Source organism: Nycticebus coucang, chromosome 5 (assembly GCF_027406575.1).
Source record: "Nycticebus coucang isolate mNycCou1 chromosome 5, mNycCou1.pri, whole genome shotgun sequence".
Lineage (NCBI taxonomy): Eukaryota > Metazoa > Chordata > Mammalia > Primates > Lorisidae > Nycticebus > Nycticebus coucang.
In genome coordinates, this window is record NC_069784.1 from 24,843,882 (window position 1) to 24,860,931 (window position 17,050).

A 17,050-nucleotide genomic window follows, 5' to 3' on the forward strand; every position below is an offset into this window, starting at 1 on the left:
CCACCAAGAGATTAAAAACCACTGACTTGGTGCTTCTCAGAATTTTCTAAGAATCCATGCTAACTGAGGAATCTCTTAATTGCAATTCAATTCCATTTTCTGGCAGGTCTATATTTGGACTTTTTGAGCCATGCTTTCTGGGAGGCCCCAATAGGCCCCTCCTCTGCACCCACACAGATCTTCCAGGGCCTCAGAGCCACCCCAGCACAGGGCCTGGCCTGATGGTCACCCTCACTGTGCTAGGACAGGGACAAGGTCACACCTGATATGGAAAGAGCAGGACACTCACCTTTGGCCTGCTACAGTGGCGTCCCCTGAGGTCACTGTGGTATCCCCGGTAAGCATCTTGAATGTGGTTGTTTTGCCGGCACCATTCACTCCCAGGAGGCCAAAGCACTAGGAGAAATTACAGAATTGGCCTGGCGCTGGAGACCGAGAAGGTCTGGAATGTCAGGCCTTGGGGCAAGTGTGTGGACTGAGTGAGCCATTTTGGACCTGCGCTGCCATCCCGAGGCCACTAGTCACATGTGGCTACTGAGCATTTGAAACACATCTAAGGCCCAATTGACATGGGCCCTAAATGCCAAACACATGCTGGATTTTGAAGACTTGCAGCAAAAAAATCAAAATATCTCATAAATAATGTTTCATATTAGTTACATGTGAATTTTTATTTTACCTGACATATTTTGCTATACGAGGTCTGACGGTGAAGTTTGTGAACTCATCCTAGAAAAAGTGCTCCATACCTCATTGCTGAACACTATGGTCACCTTCAAAGTGCTCCCCTTGGCCATCTGGTGACTGCAGTGACATTCAGCAATGAGATATGCAGCACTTTTTCTAGGAAGAGTTCGTGAACTTCGTTGTGCAACCTCATAGCAGGTAAAATAAAAATAATATTAAATTTAATTTCACCTGTTTTCTTGTCACTCTTTTCATGGGGCTACTAAAAATAATTTAAAAATTACAGACATGACTTGCATGATAGTCCTATCAGATAGCTCTGCTCTAGAAGGGAGAAGAGTTAGGCACAAGAATTGACTTTCTGCAGCCCTTTCTCATAGTCTGCAGAGTACCCACCTCTCCAGGGCGGACTCCGACACACAGTCTGTCCACCGCTGGGCTGGAGGTGCCTGGATAAACCTGCAAGATCCAGAGAAACTAGACTGAGAACCAAGACAGGGAGGGTTAGGGCAGGCAGGGGAAGAGGGAACAAAAAGAAAATGATGATTTAGAAGAAAACCACCAGCACTAGGAGGTTACATATTGACACAAGCTCTGAGAAATCTCAAAGCCAGCCACACTGTGTGTAAACAGAACAAAGATGCGTGATACTTGGTTGGTGTGGCTCTTGCTGACACCCTCTGTCAGTACCCAAGAAGAGTAGCAGGGAAAAGGCATTGGATTTAGATGTTCTGAAGACAGGTTATAACACAGACAAGACAGCTCTACATAAAATTAGGAAAGCAAGCTGCTTGTATAAGCACATTGCTTGTTTTACAGAAGAAAACACAGCATCGTGCCACCTGTGGGTCTAACCAGCACCTCCAAACTCACATGCCTGCTCCTCTTGCCTTACCTTGGTTAGCTCATTTAGCTTTAAGATATCAGTTTTATTTCCCCCACTAATAATTCTTTGTCTTTCTTCAGCCACATCGTCATCTTCATCCATAATGGGCTCCTTAGTGGGCTCTGCAACCCTATGGGAAGGAAAGGGGACAGGATGGGGCTGGGTGCACAGTGGCCTCAGCGGGATCCTTTCCATCTGACCTTTCTTCGCATTCCCTCACTTCTGCTTCCTTCTGGGCTTCCATCCCTAAGGCTTAAATTCTAAGGAGGGTCCCACCAGCAGAAGCATTAGGCATTAGGTAGAGACGTGCTCAAGTCCAGAGTCAGCCCTGGGCCTGACATTTGACTCCCAGCCTTCCCATGAGTGACCTTGGGCATGTCATTGGACCTCTCTGAACCTTGCCTCCTCCAATCACATGAGAGAGAAGAGGATAATAATATCTACCTCGTAGGATCGTAGTGAAGATAACTCAGCACAGCGCCCAGCACAGAGTAAAGACTCAGGACAGGGAGCTGCTACCATTACTAAAACCCTTCCTCTAAGTGAGTTACTTCCCCTAGTCCACTCTGCCAGCTCAACCTCTTCCAAGCAGTGTGTCATCAGGCCACTTCAGGCCTCTAGACTCTCCCTGGTCCTTCATCAGCTGCAGGGTGAAGCCCTCACTCCTGGTTGGAATGGGAGCCCTGCACTCTAGCCCTACCCCACTCATCTCTTGCACCAGCTCTGCTGTCAGCCCTGGTCCAGCCCCTGCTGGCAGCTCCCACCTCCCAGCCACTACAGTGTTTCCAGCCCATCAATGTTCTCTTCCTCCAGTCTACGTGCCAAATGCAACCTTCCTCTTCTTAAAGACATGGACTCTTCTCTGAAACCCTCCCTGACCTCTGGGAGACTCTGGTCTGCTTCCCTGGTCCTCTTTAGGCCCAAATGCGACAGGACCCACAGAACTGCACTGCCATCATTTTGAAGCTGATGAGTTGGTTTCAGCAATGAATGCTCTGTCCCACCCTCTTCCACATAAAGGCCTCTAAGAGGTGTGGCCAAAACTGCAGAGGGGGCCTGCAAGGGCTGAGGTCACAAGGACAATTCCTCCCACAGTTCCTCTCCTTCACTAGGACGGCTTCCTGACCGTGTTGGCACGTGCGGACACACATTGCCTCATTTAACCCTCAGGGCCCTGTGAGTAGGGAGGCAGATTCATTTCCAATAAATCAATTCCCTGTGGATCAAAACTCAAAAACAGATTCTTGGAATCTTTAATTTCCTGTGACCAGACTCAGCCCAAGAGTGGGAAGGTTAAGAAACAAAATGCCATCCAGGAAAGCTTGCTAGGGAGGCCAGTGCTGTGCAACCCAGGCCCCTGGTAGAGACTGGTACAGGTCAGCCTGGGTTGGAGAGGTGCTGCCCTTTGGAAACCCTGGTCCCCATGTTGGGATGAGGCAGGGGCCAGCCTGGGGAAGAAGGCATGAGGCCAGATGACCTGGCAATTGAGTAGTCCTGGTCAAGAGTTAGGATTACCCGTGATCACTGCCTTCACCCTCCACAGGCTCCTGGCTGCAGCTCCTGGCACACGGCCCTGATCTCTCCCCTGCTTCACTCCCCTGCCCCACTCCCGGACTTCTGGTTGGTAAAGGGGCCTGCTGTGTCACCTCTGTCATGAATACGTATACCTACCTCCTAGTACTTTGAATACCCCTTGACCATTGCCGTTTGCAATACTCCAATTAAAATCAGTATCTCATGATTCAATGGGAAGAATTAAATATTACTAATTGAAACAGATAACACAACATTTTAAATATTTGGAAGTTGAGACTCATCACAAATTCTATTCTTTTATTTCTTTTTTTTTTTTTTGAGACAGAGTCTCACTATGTCGCCCTCCGTAAAGTGCTGTGACGTCATAGCTCACAGCAACCTCCAACTCTTGGGCTTAAGCAATTCTCTTGCCTCAGCCTCCCAAGTAGCTGGGACTACAGGTGCCCGCCACAACACCTGGCTATTTTTTGGTTGCAGTTGTCATTGTTGTTTAGCAGGCCCGGGCTGGGCTCGAACCTGCCAGCTTCCGTGTACGTGGCTGGCGCCCTACTCACTGAGCTACGGGCGCCGAGCCTCATCACAAATTCTAATGCACCTATTTTAACCCGTCTCTCCTCGTGTTAGGTAAAACCTCACCATGGAGGTTTTCCTGAGGAAACAGACGCCCAAACCGGGGGCAGATGTGAGGTCCAGCCTCATGGCGCTGAGGTGGGAGCGGACGTACCACTGGGTGAGGAAGAAGTGGTACTGGGCGAGGAGGGTCAGCAGGAAGTACACGACCCCTTCCACTGCCATGGCAGCCAGGTTCTTCCCGATCAGGTCCCACTGGAACGGGTTGGCAGAATGCTCCTCGCCTGGGGAACCAACGGGAGTTAGGAGCCTGAGCTGCCCCAGATCCCCCCGTCCACACTGGCCATGACACCAGGCCACAGGGGATTACACAGGAGTCAACGGCCAGGCTCCTCTGGGCTCCCCCTAGTCAGCGCAGAGGAGAGGAAAAGGCTGCCCTCCTGCGACTCCCTAGCCATGAAAATGAGGGGCTCAACCCCTTCCAGGTGGCAGGACACTCCCACACAACACAGAGCCCTCCCAGCCCAGCCCAGGCAGCAGGTCTGGCCTAGAACTCCCCCTCCAGCCTTCCCTGCCCTGGCTCCAGGGCCAAGTCTCCACAGGCATCACTGTCACCCACCAAACCGGGCGTAGACGTCTGTCACGGCCTGGCTCAGTGCCAGGTCAATGAGGCCCCGGCCCAGGCAGAAGTGGGGGAAGATGATGAGCAGCTTCCTCAGCATGGCATTGAACCTGAGCAATGTCTGAAACAGAGAAGCAGGACTGTCAGAAGTGGGGGCCAAGCCCGCCCAGCACTGTCCGAGCAGGTGGACCTGGTGCTCTCACAGGGCAGGACCAGGGCAAGGCCTGCAGACAAAGGCCTTGTGGCCAGTCGGGCCGCAGGAGAGATGTGTCCAGCAGAACACAGGGGATTTGATTTTACATACAGAAGCCCTAAAGTTCTTATAGGAGGGACCTCAGGACTAGGCCAAGGAACTAATCAATTAATGACTGGGGTTCCCTGCAAGTTTCTTGTGGACAAGAGCTGCTCCTTCATCTAGCCAGACAGCATTTTCCAAACATTTACTAAGCCCAGGCCTGTGTGGGCATTGAGGCTAACAGGGAGGGATGTCTTTATCTTTTTCCTTAACCCCTCGGTAACTCCGGCAAGGGCAGGAATCTGCAGAGAAGCAGCGGCCCCTACTGTTTGCCTGAGAGGCTCTGCTGCTCACTCCGAAAGCACTCGGGACCCTTCAGGACATCTGTTACCAGGGCTCACAGCAGCTGCTGGGAGCTGGCTGGGTAGAGACGGCCAGAGGTGGCTGGGGTCTCTCCTTAGGTACAGGAATAAGTCATCTCTGCTAGGAGGTGATTGGAGGTGGCCGGGGTCTCTCCTTAGTTACAGCTGTGAGCCATCCCTGGGCCAGAGGCTCTTTCCTCTGCTCTGCTCTACGGTAATAACGGAGCAGCCCCGGCTCTGCTTCTCAGATCTGCCCAGGGTGGCTACCATTGTCTGGGGAGAAGGTCCAACTCTTATTGGACAGAGCCTCCCCATGGGGACGGGGCAGGTGAAGCTGGGCCACTGCTGTGCACTCCATCTGGCTCACCCCCACGCCGGCCTCTTCAACTCTGCCCGCATCACCTCATCTCTGCCCACCTCCCCATCCTCCCCACTCCTCCCAGAATCACTGTGCTTTTGCCTCTAGGCCTTTGCTTTCTAGTTTCTATTATCTTTTGCTCTTAGCAGGAAAGAATGCTCTTTCCCTTCTGCTTTTTGGCAGATTCCTAGTCTTTAGAAAGCTTGCTCACAGAGCCCCTTCTCCCATAAGCCCTCCTGGATTCCCACGATGAAACATCCATTCCTCCCTTTTACAGTGCTATCTCATTTCTGTGATTAAGTTTTTCTAACCTGCCTATTTTCCCCACCAGTCACTGGTTCCCTGAAGGGTAGAGACTGGGTCCTAATTATTTTTATGCCCTTTCTAAATACTTGCACGGTGATTAGCTCATAACAGTTACTTTGATATTTATTAAATGGGCTAATAAAATTCTACTTGTTCCAGGCCAGGTTCAGACTGAATTGCCCCAACTGAGAGCCCCCCAGGCCCTGCAGCAAGGTCCTTCCAGCCACTGTGACCCGTAGCATCATCTGCCTCACTCTGTCATATACTGTCTTATGGAATGTCACGTTCGGTGTCTTAGACCAGTCAACTTGGGGCACAGGTCCTTTTATGACTGGACTGGGAACTCCTGGAGGGCAGGACCAGTGGGTCACCCTTGCTTGTGTGGACACATCCATCCTTCCCAGTTAGTAACTCCTGACAGGCAGGGCCAGCAGCTGCTCGGCCCTGGGAGCCTCCTGTGGAAGTCGGGGGGCTTCTGCAGTATCTGTTTTGCCCCTCCCCACTGTTCTATGTGAAAGTTACCCACCACATGAGGGGCGCTCAGCAAATGTTAGCTAAATGGGTGCAGCTGCAGGTGGGACTGTTCCACGTGCTTTAAGCTTATATTTAATCATCCTGAAGTAACACACTTTCCCAAGGCTGTGAGTCTGTGACAGAAATAGCTCTGAAGAGCAGCGGTTTCCGTCTAACAGGGAGCTCCAGCCCCGCTGGGTCTGTGTTCTCACACAACCCCCTCTGCGGCCTGTAACGTGCCATATTTCTTAGCATTCCTGGGACAGATGGGGCTTTATTTCTTGCTTAGCAGCTACAGGAAACCTGATGAGGTCTGGGAAAGAGGCACACTCAGGAGGCCCTGGGACTGGGGTTAGCGGAGGCCTGGGCACAGATTTGCCCTGAGTCCAGGGTGGGGGTGGGAATGGGGCCACAGGGCAGCAGTGCAGACACACTGGCTGGTGCCCCCCTCTAAACTGGGGAGACCCGTGAGGAAAAGAAAGCTAGTGAGGGCCTGGGGACACAGGCACAGCACAGGGCCTGAGTAAGGACAGCTCTGTAGCCACTGCTAGAGTTTTAGGATTTGGTCAGGCCTCTCTCTCTGGACAGGGAGAGGTAGAGGGTATAGACCAGATAACCAGGCTTCATGACTCAAAAAGGGAAGTCATTCAGCACCATGAATTCTTAGTCCTGTCCTCAGCATTAATTTGCACACAGAAATATATATAATAATATAATCATAATTCTATTATTATTATTTTATATTTATATAATATATAATTATATACATATAATTAATGTAATATATAATAATTTCCATAAGAAAGCAGGAAAGAGAATGAAATGTACTTCCTATTGTGTCTCCGGAACACACAAGAGACTCTAATAAGAGGTCGCCTCTGGAGAATGGAGCTGGGCAAATGAAAAATGGGCAGGAAGGAGATTGTCATTGTCTGCCTCTGTTCCGTTCAAATTTTGAAATCCCCTGAATGCATTGTGTGTGTGTGTGTGTGTGTGTGTGTGTGTGTGTGTGTGTGAAGCCTAATACCCAAAGTCCCTGAGGAAACTTCTTGTGCAAGTGAGCAAATCTGAAAGCTTACGGTTGTGAGAAGTCATTTGTGGCTTGAAGAAAATGCTCAGAAAACTGGGTGACACTCAGAGTGTGCAAATGAATAGGAATAGGAAGGAAGGGAGGGAGAGGAGGGAAGGAAGAGAGGAAAGAAGTGAGGAGGGAGAAGAGAGGAGAAGGGCAGAAGGAGGGAGAGGCAGGCAGGAAGAAGGTGACGTTCATCTGTGCGCTGAGCCTGAGCTGAGCTTCTACATACACAAAGCTTGTCCCTGGCTCTGCTTGACCAATCCCCACCCTCTGTTATCCCATTCATCAAACAGAGAAGCTGAGAGAGCCATGCTCACCCGGTTATTCTCAAATAGTTCCAGGATGAAGGTGATGGCACTGCTGTTGATGCCGATGAACAGGTTAGCACAAGACAGAGCCACGTAGGCTGTGCTGGGGACGTCAAACAGGAAGGATGCTGGGTACATCATGGGAATAACCGCCCATCTGCAGAATGACACAACCCAATGGGAAGGAGTTCCAATTTCCCTTCCATCTGCTGTACCTCTAGATATAATACACTCCCCTCACATGTGAGGTGACATGTTTGAACTGGCCAGAGTCCCACGAGGATGGAAGAGATACTCCATCCCTTGGTCTCTGTGTGTCATCTTCAGCTGGAGATAGGAATACCTGCCCTTTCCACCTCATGGAGCAAATGGACAGTACTTGTGTTTGTACTGTGTAAATGACAAAGCCCTGTCCAACACACAGAAAGGTTCCCTACCCTGCCATGCTTCCCACTCTAGTCTGGATCAGCAAAGCAGACCTGAAGGTCCCAAGAAACCCAGGGTCACAGTTCAGTCACACTGGTTCCTGAATTCTTTATTTCCAAGAGAGAGAATGGAGACCATCGCTCTAGCAAGACTCTACTGGCCCATGCAGGGAGGGCTAAGTATCATTTTCATTTCACAGATGAGGAGACTGAGGCTACATGGTGAATTATTTGTCAATAGTTACACTTGTAGGAAGTGGTGGGACCAGGATACATAGCTGCATGCCGAGTCCACAGTTCTCCTGGACATAAGCCCTGCATCATCCTCTGGCCCTAACTCAGGAGCAGCTTTTCAGCTGGACTTTACCGTGTTTGGGTAACTCTCGCTCAATGGAGATGGAGACATTGGATGGACAGGTTGGTCACAGAGGAATCAGTCACAGGTGGGTGAGGATCTGGGGAATGACTGATTTCCAGGCTTGATCAAGGCCACAGTTTGAGAAGAAGAAGATTCAGACTACATGGGGCTTCTCTCATTGTCCTTGAATGGACCCAGACTCAGAAATACCTCCATCGGTGGAGTCAGAGCTGGAAGCCAGGCGCATTCCTGGGCGGCAGACTCAAACCCTGCCTGGTCTGGGGGCTGCGCTTGGAGATGCCAGTGCCACAAGAAAGCCCAGGTTTTCTCTCAGAAGACAACGCCCCTCCCTGGGCCTCCCTTCAGGGGTGTTAGCTAACGGCCCAAACAACTCACCCGTACAGCATGAGCAGTGCAACCAGGGCAGGAAGGTTGTCCGGGGAGGTGTAGGCTTTCTTCTGAAACCCAACGAAGATGCCCACCACCAGTGCAGCGCTCACGGCATAATTCATCTTGAAGAGAAAACAAGAGCACAAGTCACTGACCTTGTCAGACTTCTGTTTTCCAAACAGAGGAGAAAATGAGGGGAGGGACCAGGCCACTTTTAGGGTCTAGGATTCTGGGTCCAAGCAGCTCTTGGCCAGAAGACATATGCCAAGCTGTCCCTCATCCTCCTGTTCCACCCCACTCCTCACCTCCCTGCTCAGAGAAACTTTAGTCTATTCCTTTTGAAAGGATAAATTATAAAATTCCACCTGATCTCTAATCGGTCACAAAGTCCTGTGGATTCTATTTTCCACACATGTGTCCAGTATTTGGAAGAATTTTAAATATGAGTTTTGCCTTCACAAAGCACAAACAGATGTTGATGCCTCTTTAATTCCATCCTGCAGCCGTTGCACGCGGAAAGGTGCACAGCCACAGGAGGGTCAGGAGGAGCCACGGTGATCCCGGGCAGGATGAAAACCAGGGGAGGGTGAGGAGGGCGGCTCACTGTGGGGTGCTGCGGCCCCACTGGGATGAGGAGCAGGCTGAGAAGGACCTGTGTGCAGCAGGGGCAGCTGCAGCAGGAGAGGAGAGCATCCACCCAGGGAGGGGCCCTCACTACAACAGGTGTAACGCTCAGGTAGGTAAATGAGATGGGGCTAAAGTTGATAGAAGCCAGTTCCTCCCTCTTGGACAAGGAAATTACAAATATAGAAAGACAGAAACCTAGAACGAGCCCTATGATGTTGAATCAGAGCTGGAGTTTTTGGTGAGCTCACAGTGTTCAGTGTACAGTCAGGCACAGAAACACAGATGTGAGTACGCGCATATCTGTGTGTGCACCTACGTATCTCCCCTAGTTCTAGCCACTGAGAAAACCTGAGATCAACTCCAGCGGCAATGAACGTATCTGGCACCCAGATCTTGGTTTCTGGGGGACACTTCCAGCTGGGAGAAACCAGGACCCCTTGGGGAGATGGTTTATTCCAGAGTGGGTGGGGGGTAAGGTTGGGAAGCTGGTACAAGATATTCCTGGAAAGTTTTGCTTTCCGGAAAGCAGGGGGTATACGAGGAGGATAGGGAAGCCAGCATGCAGGGCTCCCACGGGCCACGCTGAAGAAATCAGAATGTCAAAATAAACAATGCTGACATCGGATTTACACAGGAATTATGACTGCAGACAGATATAAACAATGAATTCATGGATAGTTTGATAACAAACAGGATATTTACATTTCTTCAAAGTGTTTCTTCCCCCAATTTTTCTTAATTATAAAGGGGCAAATAGTAGCTTTATAAGGGAGAGGCTCAGCAGACACAGTCTAAAGTGATCAAAGTGAACATTGTGAGTAACAGGACAAAGTGGAACCAGAAGCTATTTCAGGGGTCCTCAAACTGCGGCCCGTGGGCCACATGCGGCGGTGTGATTGTATTTGTTCCCGTTTTGTTTTTTTATTTCAAAATAAGATATGTGCAGTGTGCACGGGAATTTGTTCATAGTTTTTTTTTTTTTAACTATAGTCTGGCCCTCCAACGGTCTGAGGGACAGTGAACTGGCCCCTGTTTAAAAAGTTTGAGGATGCCTGTATGTACTAGATAATATACGACGAGAAGAACACTGTGTCTGCTCCATGACGCTGCTGCAGAGGTGTGTCCCCTCATCCGGGAGGAAGCCTCAGACGAACTCACAGTGAAGGGCATTCTGCAAGACAGCTGGCCTGTCATGTCTAGAAGTGTTAAGGTCATGAGTATTAAGGAAAGACTGTGGAACCATTCTGGGCTGAAGGAGAATCATCACATGCATGATTCTGAGCCAGATCCTTTTCTACAAGGACATTATTGGGCCAATGGGTGAAAGCTGAGTGAGCTCTGAGGATTAGGTGGTGATGATGTGTTAGCGCTGGTTTCCTGTGGAGGGTGGACCGTGTGTTTTGCTCATAAGGAGCATGTCCTCAGTTGTGGGAAGTACACCTCAGAGACGCTGGGGTGTGTGTACAGGGAGGAGAGAGGGAACATCTTATTGAGAAGTTACTCTAAAACAGCTCAGAAAAAAAAGTTTTGAACCGTACAGGCAACTTTTCTCTAAGTCTGTCACCGTAGCAAAATTTAAAAGAAAAAGAGATAATGCACATAAAAAGAATTTAAAACATCATATATGCACTAAATAAATGATACAAACAATAATTATTTGTTCATTGATTCAACAATGATGCCCAGTAGCTAATGAAGGTGATAAGTTCCAAAAATCTAGATCCTACGGCTCAGATTCCAGGCCAGCTTTAATGTTTTAGAGCATGAGAAAGTCTGCACCCACAGTCTTCACTGAGTGTCACCTTGCTCTGTCCCCTTCAGCTGCCTACTCTCCATCTTTCTTGCTACATACCCTTCTCTAGGCTCTGAAATCTCTGTCTGCAGCCCCTGGGGCCCTCCCCCCAGGCCAGCCTGTGGTGTAAGTCCTACTTGTCATCTTTTAAAACAAGTAAAATAAAAGCAGCGGCACTTTAACCAGTAGCTTTTCCGTGCAGGTGAGCCTCGCTCTTTTCATGTTAAAATTGCAGGGCCAACGTGGCCCCTGCAAGTGACCATCTTGTCCAAAGAGAGGCTTCCAGGTTCTGACCTCCTCCCCAGGTGTTTGTCTTTTTTCATGTAGGAAGAAGAGAGAGGAAAGAATTGAGTTGCTGCTGTTAATTTCTGGTTTTGCATTGTTAAGTGACAGCTGCTTGACAAGTTGAGGAAGATAAAGGCAATGTCTTGGGGAATCCCAATGTTCACGGTCATTATTAAAAACCATATGGAGAAGGTTGTTTGTGTTGGTCTCCATCAGCTGATAACTTATCACAGAAGTGGAGGCTCACGTTGGTCTTTGAATGTTGAGATAAATGATCTCATCTCTGAGGACACTGGTCTGGTGTCCTAATGATCCCTGCTACGGTGTAACTCAGCCTTTGCGACCACTTCATTTTGACCCTCTGGCCTGTTATAAGGTACTTTGTGCTGACCCTCCCCTGTCCCCATCCTTCAGAGTTAAGTACGTTTTCTTCATTTTCCCCAAAGTGGTGGGTAATCTAATCCAATGAAGGTCTGGTTATATTGGGAAAGCAAAATAAGGCAACTGGGTAGGGCTGTCAGATTTAGCAAATAAAAACAAGATGCTCAGTTAAATTTGAATTTCAGATAAATCAGTAAGTTTTTATATAAGTATGTCCCATGCAATATTTGAAGTGGGATATTCTTATGCTAAAAAGTATTCATCGTTTATTGGAATTCATATTTAACTGGATGGCCTATACTTACCTGGTGACCCTACCACAGGAGAAGTTTAACCGTTATCCTTTTAGAGGGGAGGGATTTAAGAAAGGGATGGGGGGGTTAAGGACCCCCTTGGTATTCCCAGGAAGGCCAGCCTTGTTGTGCCTGCGATGCAGCAATTATTTGGGGTGTCACAGCCCCCGGTGCAGGAAACAGCTCCTGCTCAACAGCTGCCAAGCTGCACCCCGTGTCCTTATAAGCAGCACCTCACATCTTTCCCCAGCATTGAGCTCCCAGTTTTGTGCCTTTCTAAGAAGATGTCAAGGGACAGCAGACACACAGGGCCCTGGGCCCAGCACCTTCCTTCTAGCAGTCCTGGCAGAGTGAGACCCCCTCCCTGCTGTGTCCCCTCCTTCGGAGCACACACAGGTGCCACCTGGGCCCACAGAGGTGAGAGAGACGCCATGCGCCGACACTCACGATGTCCCAGAGGAAGTTGGTCAGCCAGTAGGTGATGGGGCTCACCCCACTGATAAACTGCAAGTGCTTGGCTTTGTTTACTCTCTCCTGGATCAAATAAAGGACAAAGCTGGCTGGGACGAAGGACATGGCGAAAATCACACAGATGGCAATCACAGCGTCCACTGAAGTGGTCAGCCTGCAGCAGGGTGACACAGGGAGAGAGAGGTTAAGGAAGAGCAGATCCAGGAAGCTCATGGGCTCCCAATTTCCCTTCCCTAGCAGAAAGCTTGTCCTTCCACTGAACTGCCTTAATGATCTGGGTCAACACTACATGGGTATTTTGGGGTTACGCTTTCTGCTTCATGTGGCTATTTCTAGATAACCATATTTTATTACATTTTCTAATTATTTGTTGTGGTATATACAAATAGATGTTTATATTAACCTTACATACTGCAATGCTCTTTTTAGGTCTTCTAATTTTTCTTTAGATTCTCTTGAATTTTCTATGTAGACAGCCATATGGTGTTTGAAATTTCCTTCCTTCCTTCCTCCCCTTCCTTTCCTTCATTTCCTTTCTTCCCGTCACCCTGGTGACAGTGCCATCATAGCTCACAGCAACCTCAAATTCCTAGGCTGAAGTGATCCTCCTGCCTCAACCTCCTGAGTAGCTAGGACTATAGCGATGTGCCCCAACACCTGGCTAATTTTTCCATTTTTAGTAGAGATGGGGTCTCACTCTTGCTCAGGCTGGTCTCAAACACCTGATCTCAAGTAGTTCTCTTGCTTCAGCCTCCCAAAGTGCTGGGATTATAGGTGTGATCCACAGCACCTGACCTTATTTCTTTTGTTAAAAGAAACTATTTTATTAAATCACATTTTCAGGAAGCATATCATCAGATGAGAAAGTGTTCATAATATAAATTTAAGTGAAAAGCAAGCCAGAAAGTTATACAGGGGCTTGGTTCTATTCACCTTTTTATGGATCAAGGAGAAGGCATCTGGCTGAGGGGGTTAGTGGGGCTGAAATCCAGCCTGAACTTTATGTACAAGCCATAACCCCTGGCGTGGCACAGTGCCCTGCTACAGGGCATAATGCACTTATAGCAAGCCACACAAAGGCACCGTATGTCGTAGTCATTGCCCTATTAAAACTGCAAATAGGGTCATCTATAGTAAACTTAGAAGTGACCAGAGGAAAACACACAATAACCTAAACTACATAGGGTTATAGATAATAAGCTATCAATTGTATTCAATGAATATACATTATTTTACAATCACAGGGAGATTATGATTTCATATTTCGTATTCAAAAGGCTTGGCAGAAGGTACAGAAATGTGGGCTGAGTGAGCATTCACATGGGGTCGTGGAGGGCCTTATGATGTCCACAGGAAGGCGCCATGGAGCCAAGGTTCAAGTCTCACCCATGAGTCTGGGCACGTTCAGTAGCACTCAGAGTGGACTGGAAAGTGGAATCGGGGACCCCTCACCCAACCTTCCAGAAGAAGTCTGCCCCAACAAAGGCACTCCCACCACAGGGGGCTGAGCAAACAAAGGACAAGACGCAGAAGATGGGCGTTTCCCCTGCCAGAAGCTGTGCTGTGAGAGCCTAAAGCTTGAGAAAAGGGAAGCTCTGTGATCTCTCCACAGCAGGGCCATCTGAGGGAAGTTACTAGAATCTAGGATAATCACTGCGGAGGAGACAGAAGATCTACAGAACTTTGCCCGTTCCTGGCAGTCATCATGTGTCTTGGCAAGGAGAATAATTGAGCTCCGGGAGCAATTTGCTATCGAGAGCCAAAAGGGAATGGAACCAGATAGAAGCTAACTTTAAAAATAAATGTGGGGGAGAGGGAATGGCCAGTTTGTTGCTCGAGGCATTTGAAAGTCATCCATTCGTATGGGCCTGACTACACAACACTGCCACTGGGCCCTGCCCTTCATGTCAGTGTAAATCCTCTCAGGATATCCAAAGAGCGGAGGAGGTGATGGGAAAGCTTTGAGGCTGGGCCCGTGGTGGCTTACACTGTAATCTCTGAGAGCTGCTCCTTGGTCAGGTTCAGCGGCTGGCTTATGACGGTGATTCCATACTCCTCGGGGTCCCTGTCCTTCGGGAGGCTGGCCCGCAAGATGGCGCTGTGGGCCACGTTGAGAAAAATAACCATGGCGTGCCAGCCTTTGTTGTTAAACCACACCTAGAGGGCGGAGGTGACACCTGAGAGCTCACTATCAACAGCTGTTTAAAGAAAAAATTAGCAGCAGGAGCAAGAATGTGAGGAGGAGGAAGGGTTTGGCAGCTGGGAGACATTCCTGGATAGATTGCAGCAGGGAGGAGCATGGAATTTAATTAAGCTGGGAAAGTAAAACTAAAATAAGCAGCTCATATGCATTTTCAGCTCTGGGGCAGGTGATGTGGGCCAGGTACCTTAATGTTTTCTTGAGTTTCTAGATGTTTAAGGAAATCTGACACTTCTTTAGAGGCCTCTCTGGTGATAGGGCCCTAAAAAAACATATAAACAAGCAAGAGGCTTTTTTCCCCCTAAAAAATGATAATTTCTAGCTTATGATAGTTAGCAAGTTGAAAATCCTACCCAAATCTCCAGTCTGTTTACATACCCCGCTCATGTTCATGATTCGGCCAAGGTCGCTTAGAAAACCAACCAGTGCTTCCCCAGTGACGGGGATACCCGGGAGCTTTCCTCCTATGGAAATTCCTCCGTACCTGGTAAGGCAAAAAGAAATCCTCCGATCAGTGCCATGAACTTCACCCCCACCAGGAGCTCTCTCAGTTTCTGTGGGGGAAACAGCTCCTTTTGGGGGAATTGTCTGGACTAGCGAGCAACATTGCTCCACTTTACAAACAGCTTTTCACTCTTGTCTGTTGCTGCCTCCAGGATGAAGTCCTGACCCTCTCTTGGCCTAAACAGCCCTTCTGAGTCTGGTCTGCCCCCCTCCACCCTCATCCTTGCCCACACCTGGCTTTGCGAGCACATTCCGGCCATGTGGAATCATTTGCAGAGTGCCAAGTGGCCCAGGCTGCCTTCGTGTCTCTGCCTTTGCAAGGCTGCCAGCTTCCCTGGGTCCCTTTCCCTTTCTTGAGCATCTGGCCAACTCCAACTCATCTTTTGTAGGGCACCTGGATGTACTTCCAGCTGATCAGGACCAAGTCCCACCACGCCCATCTGTCGGGCCCTCAGCCCCACAGCTGCTCAGGCAGGCCCTCCCCATCTCCTGCCCTGCTCTGGCTTCTTAACTGGGATCCACTACTGCTCTGGAAATTTAAAGCAATTGTGCTAAAACACCAATCTGAGCATGTCACTCTCTGGCTTAAAATCCTTCCATGACAGGATAAAAGCTGAACTTCTCAACAGAACAAAATTAATTTTCTGGTTAAGCAAGGCAGAGGAGGAGCTCTTTTTTTCTCAGGGCCTCAAACTGTGCCCTCACTCTTTCTGCTTCAGTAGAGGCCGCACAATTCCTTCCAGAGAGCAATTCTAAAAGCTGGACTTCACTTCATGGTCTACAATCCACCCAGGACAGCAAGTCAACAGCAGACCTGCACCCATTCTGGAGGTCCAGTGTCTGAGGGTGGAGGTGGCGGGGAGGCAGCTTGCTCCTAGAACACCCTTTATGATTTTTCCAAATCTCTGGGCCTCTTGGATGCCTCAGGAGTGGGATAAACCTGGGGCTGGGTCAGACCTCCTGAAGCATAAAAGGAATGGGGGAAAGAGTGTCCAGGTTTATCTTACAGGTCCCTCTCACTGGAGTATCATAAACTGTTACGGACTTGAAGGTTTTATAACCTTTTATGGGTGAGGATGCTCTGGAACTCCTTATCAGGGAATACAATCTCCCAGTTATGTCCTCCAAGGAGATACCCCACTGAATTTCTTCTGTGCAGGTTGTCCCTAGCCAGGTGTCCTTTAGGATGTGTCTTGTGAGTTCCTGAGCACATATGGGACAACCCATCCACATGGCTTTGAGGTGTGGCTTTTACGTGCAATTATTTTAAATGGATCTGAGATTTTAATCTCTTACAAAAAGAGTTTCTTACCTCTGCTCATTGACCCAGAATTTGCTCTTTAAGCTGAAAGCCAAAATATCATATGATGAATATTACAGGTATAGCAGCGATGTTAACTTTCCTTCCCAAACATTCATTTTAAAGACCGAAGTCTCAGCCTTCAGGGGCATTTTTGCATTTCTTGATATGCAAGCAACACAGAAGCTGCCCAGCCTGGAGGTCGAGCCTGAACACACACGCAGAAAAAGGACTGATGTTTTCCATCATGGCTCTCCTAGTCACATCCCGCGTGCTGGGCCTTCTGAGTGGCCCTCTTTCCTGGTCTTATGTCAGAGCCCTGTGCCCAACCTAGACCCAGACAACATGGCAAGGCCATGTCAGAGTGGAGGGAAGGATGCAGCCCTCCCCTCGTCCCCCTGTACAGAAGAGACTCTAACAGTCACCTGTACGCCCAGGAGGGGGCCTCTGACTCACTCCTCAGCCCAAAGTTAAGACACTGCATTTCAGACAATCGGGGTTAAAATGGCAAGATGTGAAATGAGCAGATGCCAACTCTTGACCCCAGACTTCAAGCCTGTGAACTC

General features: G+C 49.0%; 1 protein-coding gene across 2 annotated transcripts in view; it reads right to left on the reverse strand.

Annotated features, from left to right (window-relative positions):
• Nucleotides 1-17,050, reverse strand: part of ABCA4 (ATP binding cassette subfamily A member 4) — a 127,422-nt gene that overhangs the window by 19,834 nt on the left and 90,538 nt on the right. For both annotated transcript variants that reach the window (XM_053591519.1, XM_053591518.1), the window contains 12 exons: nt 16,497-16,529; nt 15,059-15,164; nt 14,868-14,942; nt 14,468-14,637; nt 12,457-12,634; nt 8,638-8,753; nt 7,468-7,615; nt 4,299-4,422; nt 3,834-3,963; nt 1,583-1,703; nt 1,084-1,146; nt 290-396 (listed from right to left, as the gene is read on the reverse strand). In XM_053591519.1, the coding sequence (XP_053447494.1) occupies nt 290-396; nt 1,084-1,146; nt 1,583-1,703; nt 3,834-3,963; nt 4,299-4,422; nt 7,468-7,615; nt 8,638-8,753; nt 12,457-12,634; nt 14,468-14,637; nt 14,868-14,942; nt 15,059-15,164; nt 16,497-16,529 (1,371 nt within the window). The remainder of the gene's footprint in view (nt 1-289; nt 397-1,083; nt 1,147-1,582; nt 1,704-3,833; nt 3,964-4,298; nt 4,423-7,467; nt 7,616-8,637; nt 8,754-12,456; nt 12,635-14,467; nt 14,638-14,867; nt 14,943-15,058; nt 15,165-16,496; nt 16,530-17,050) is intronic.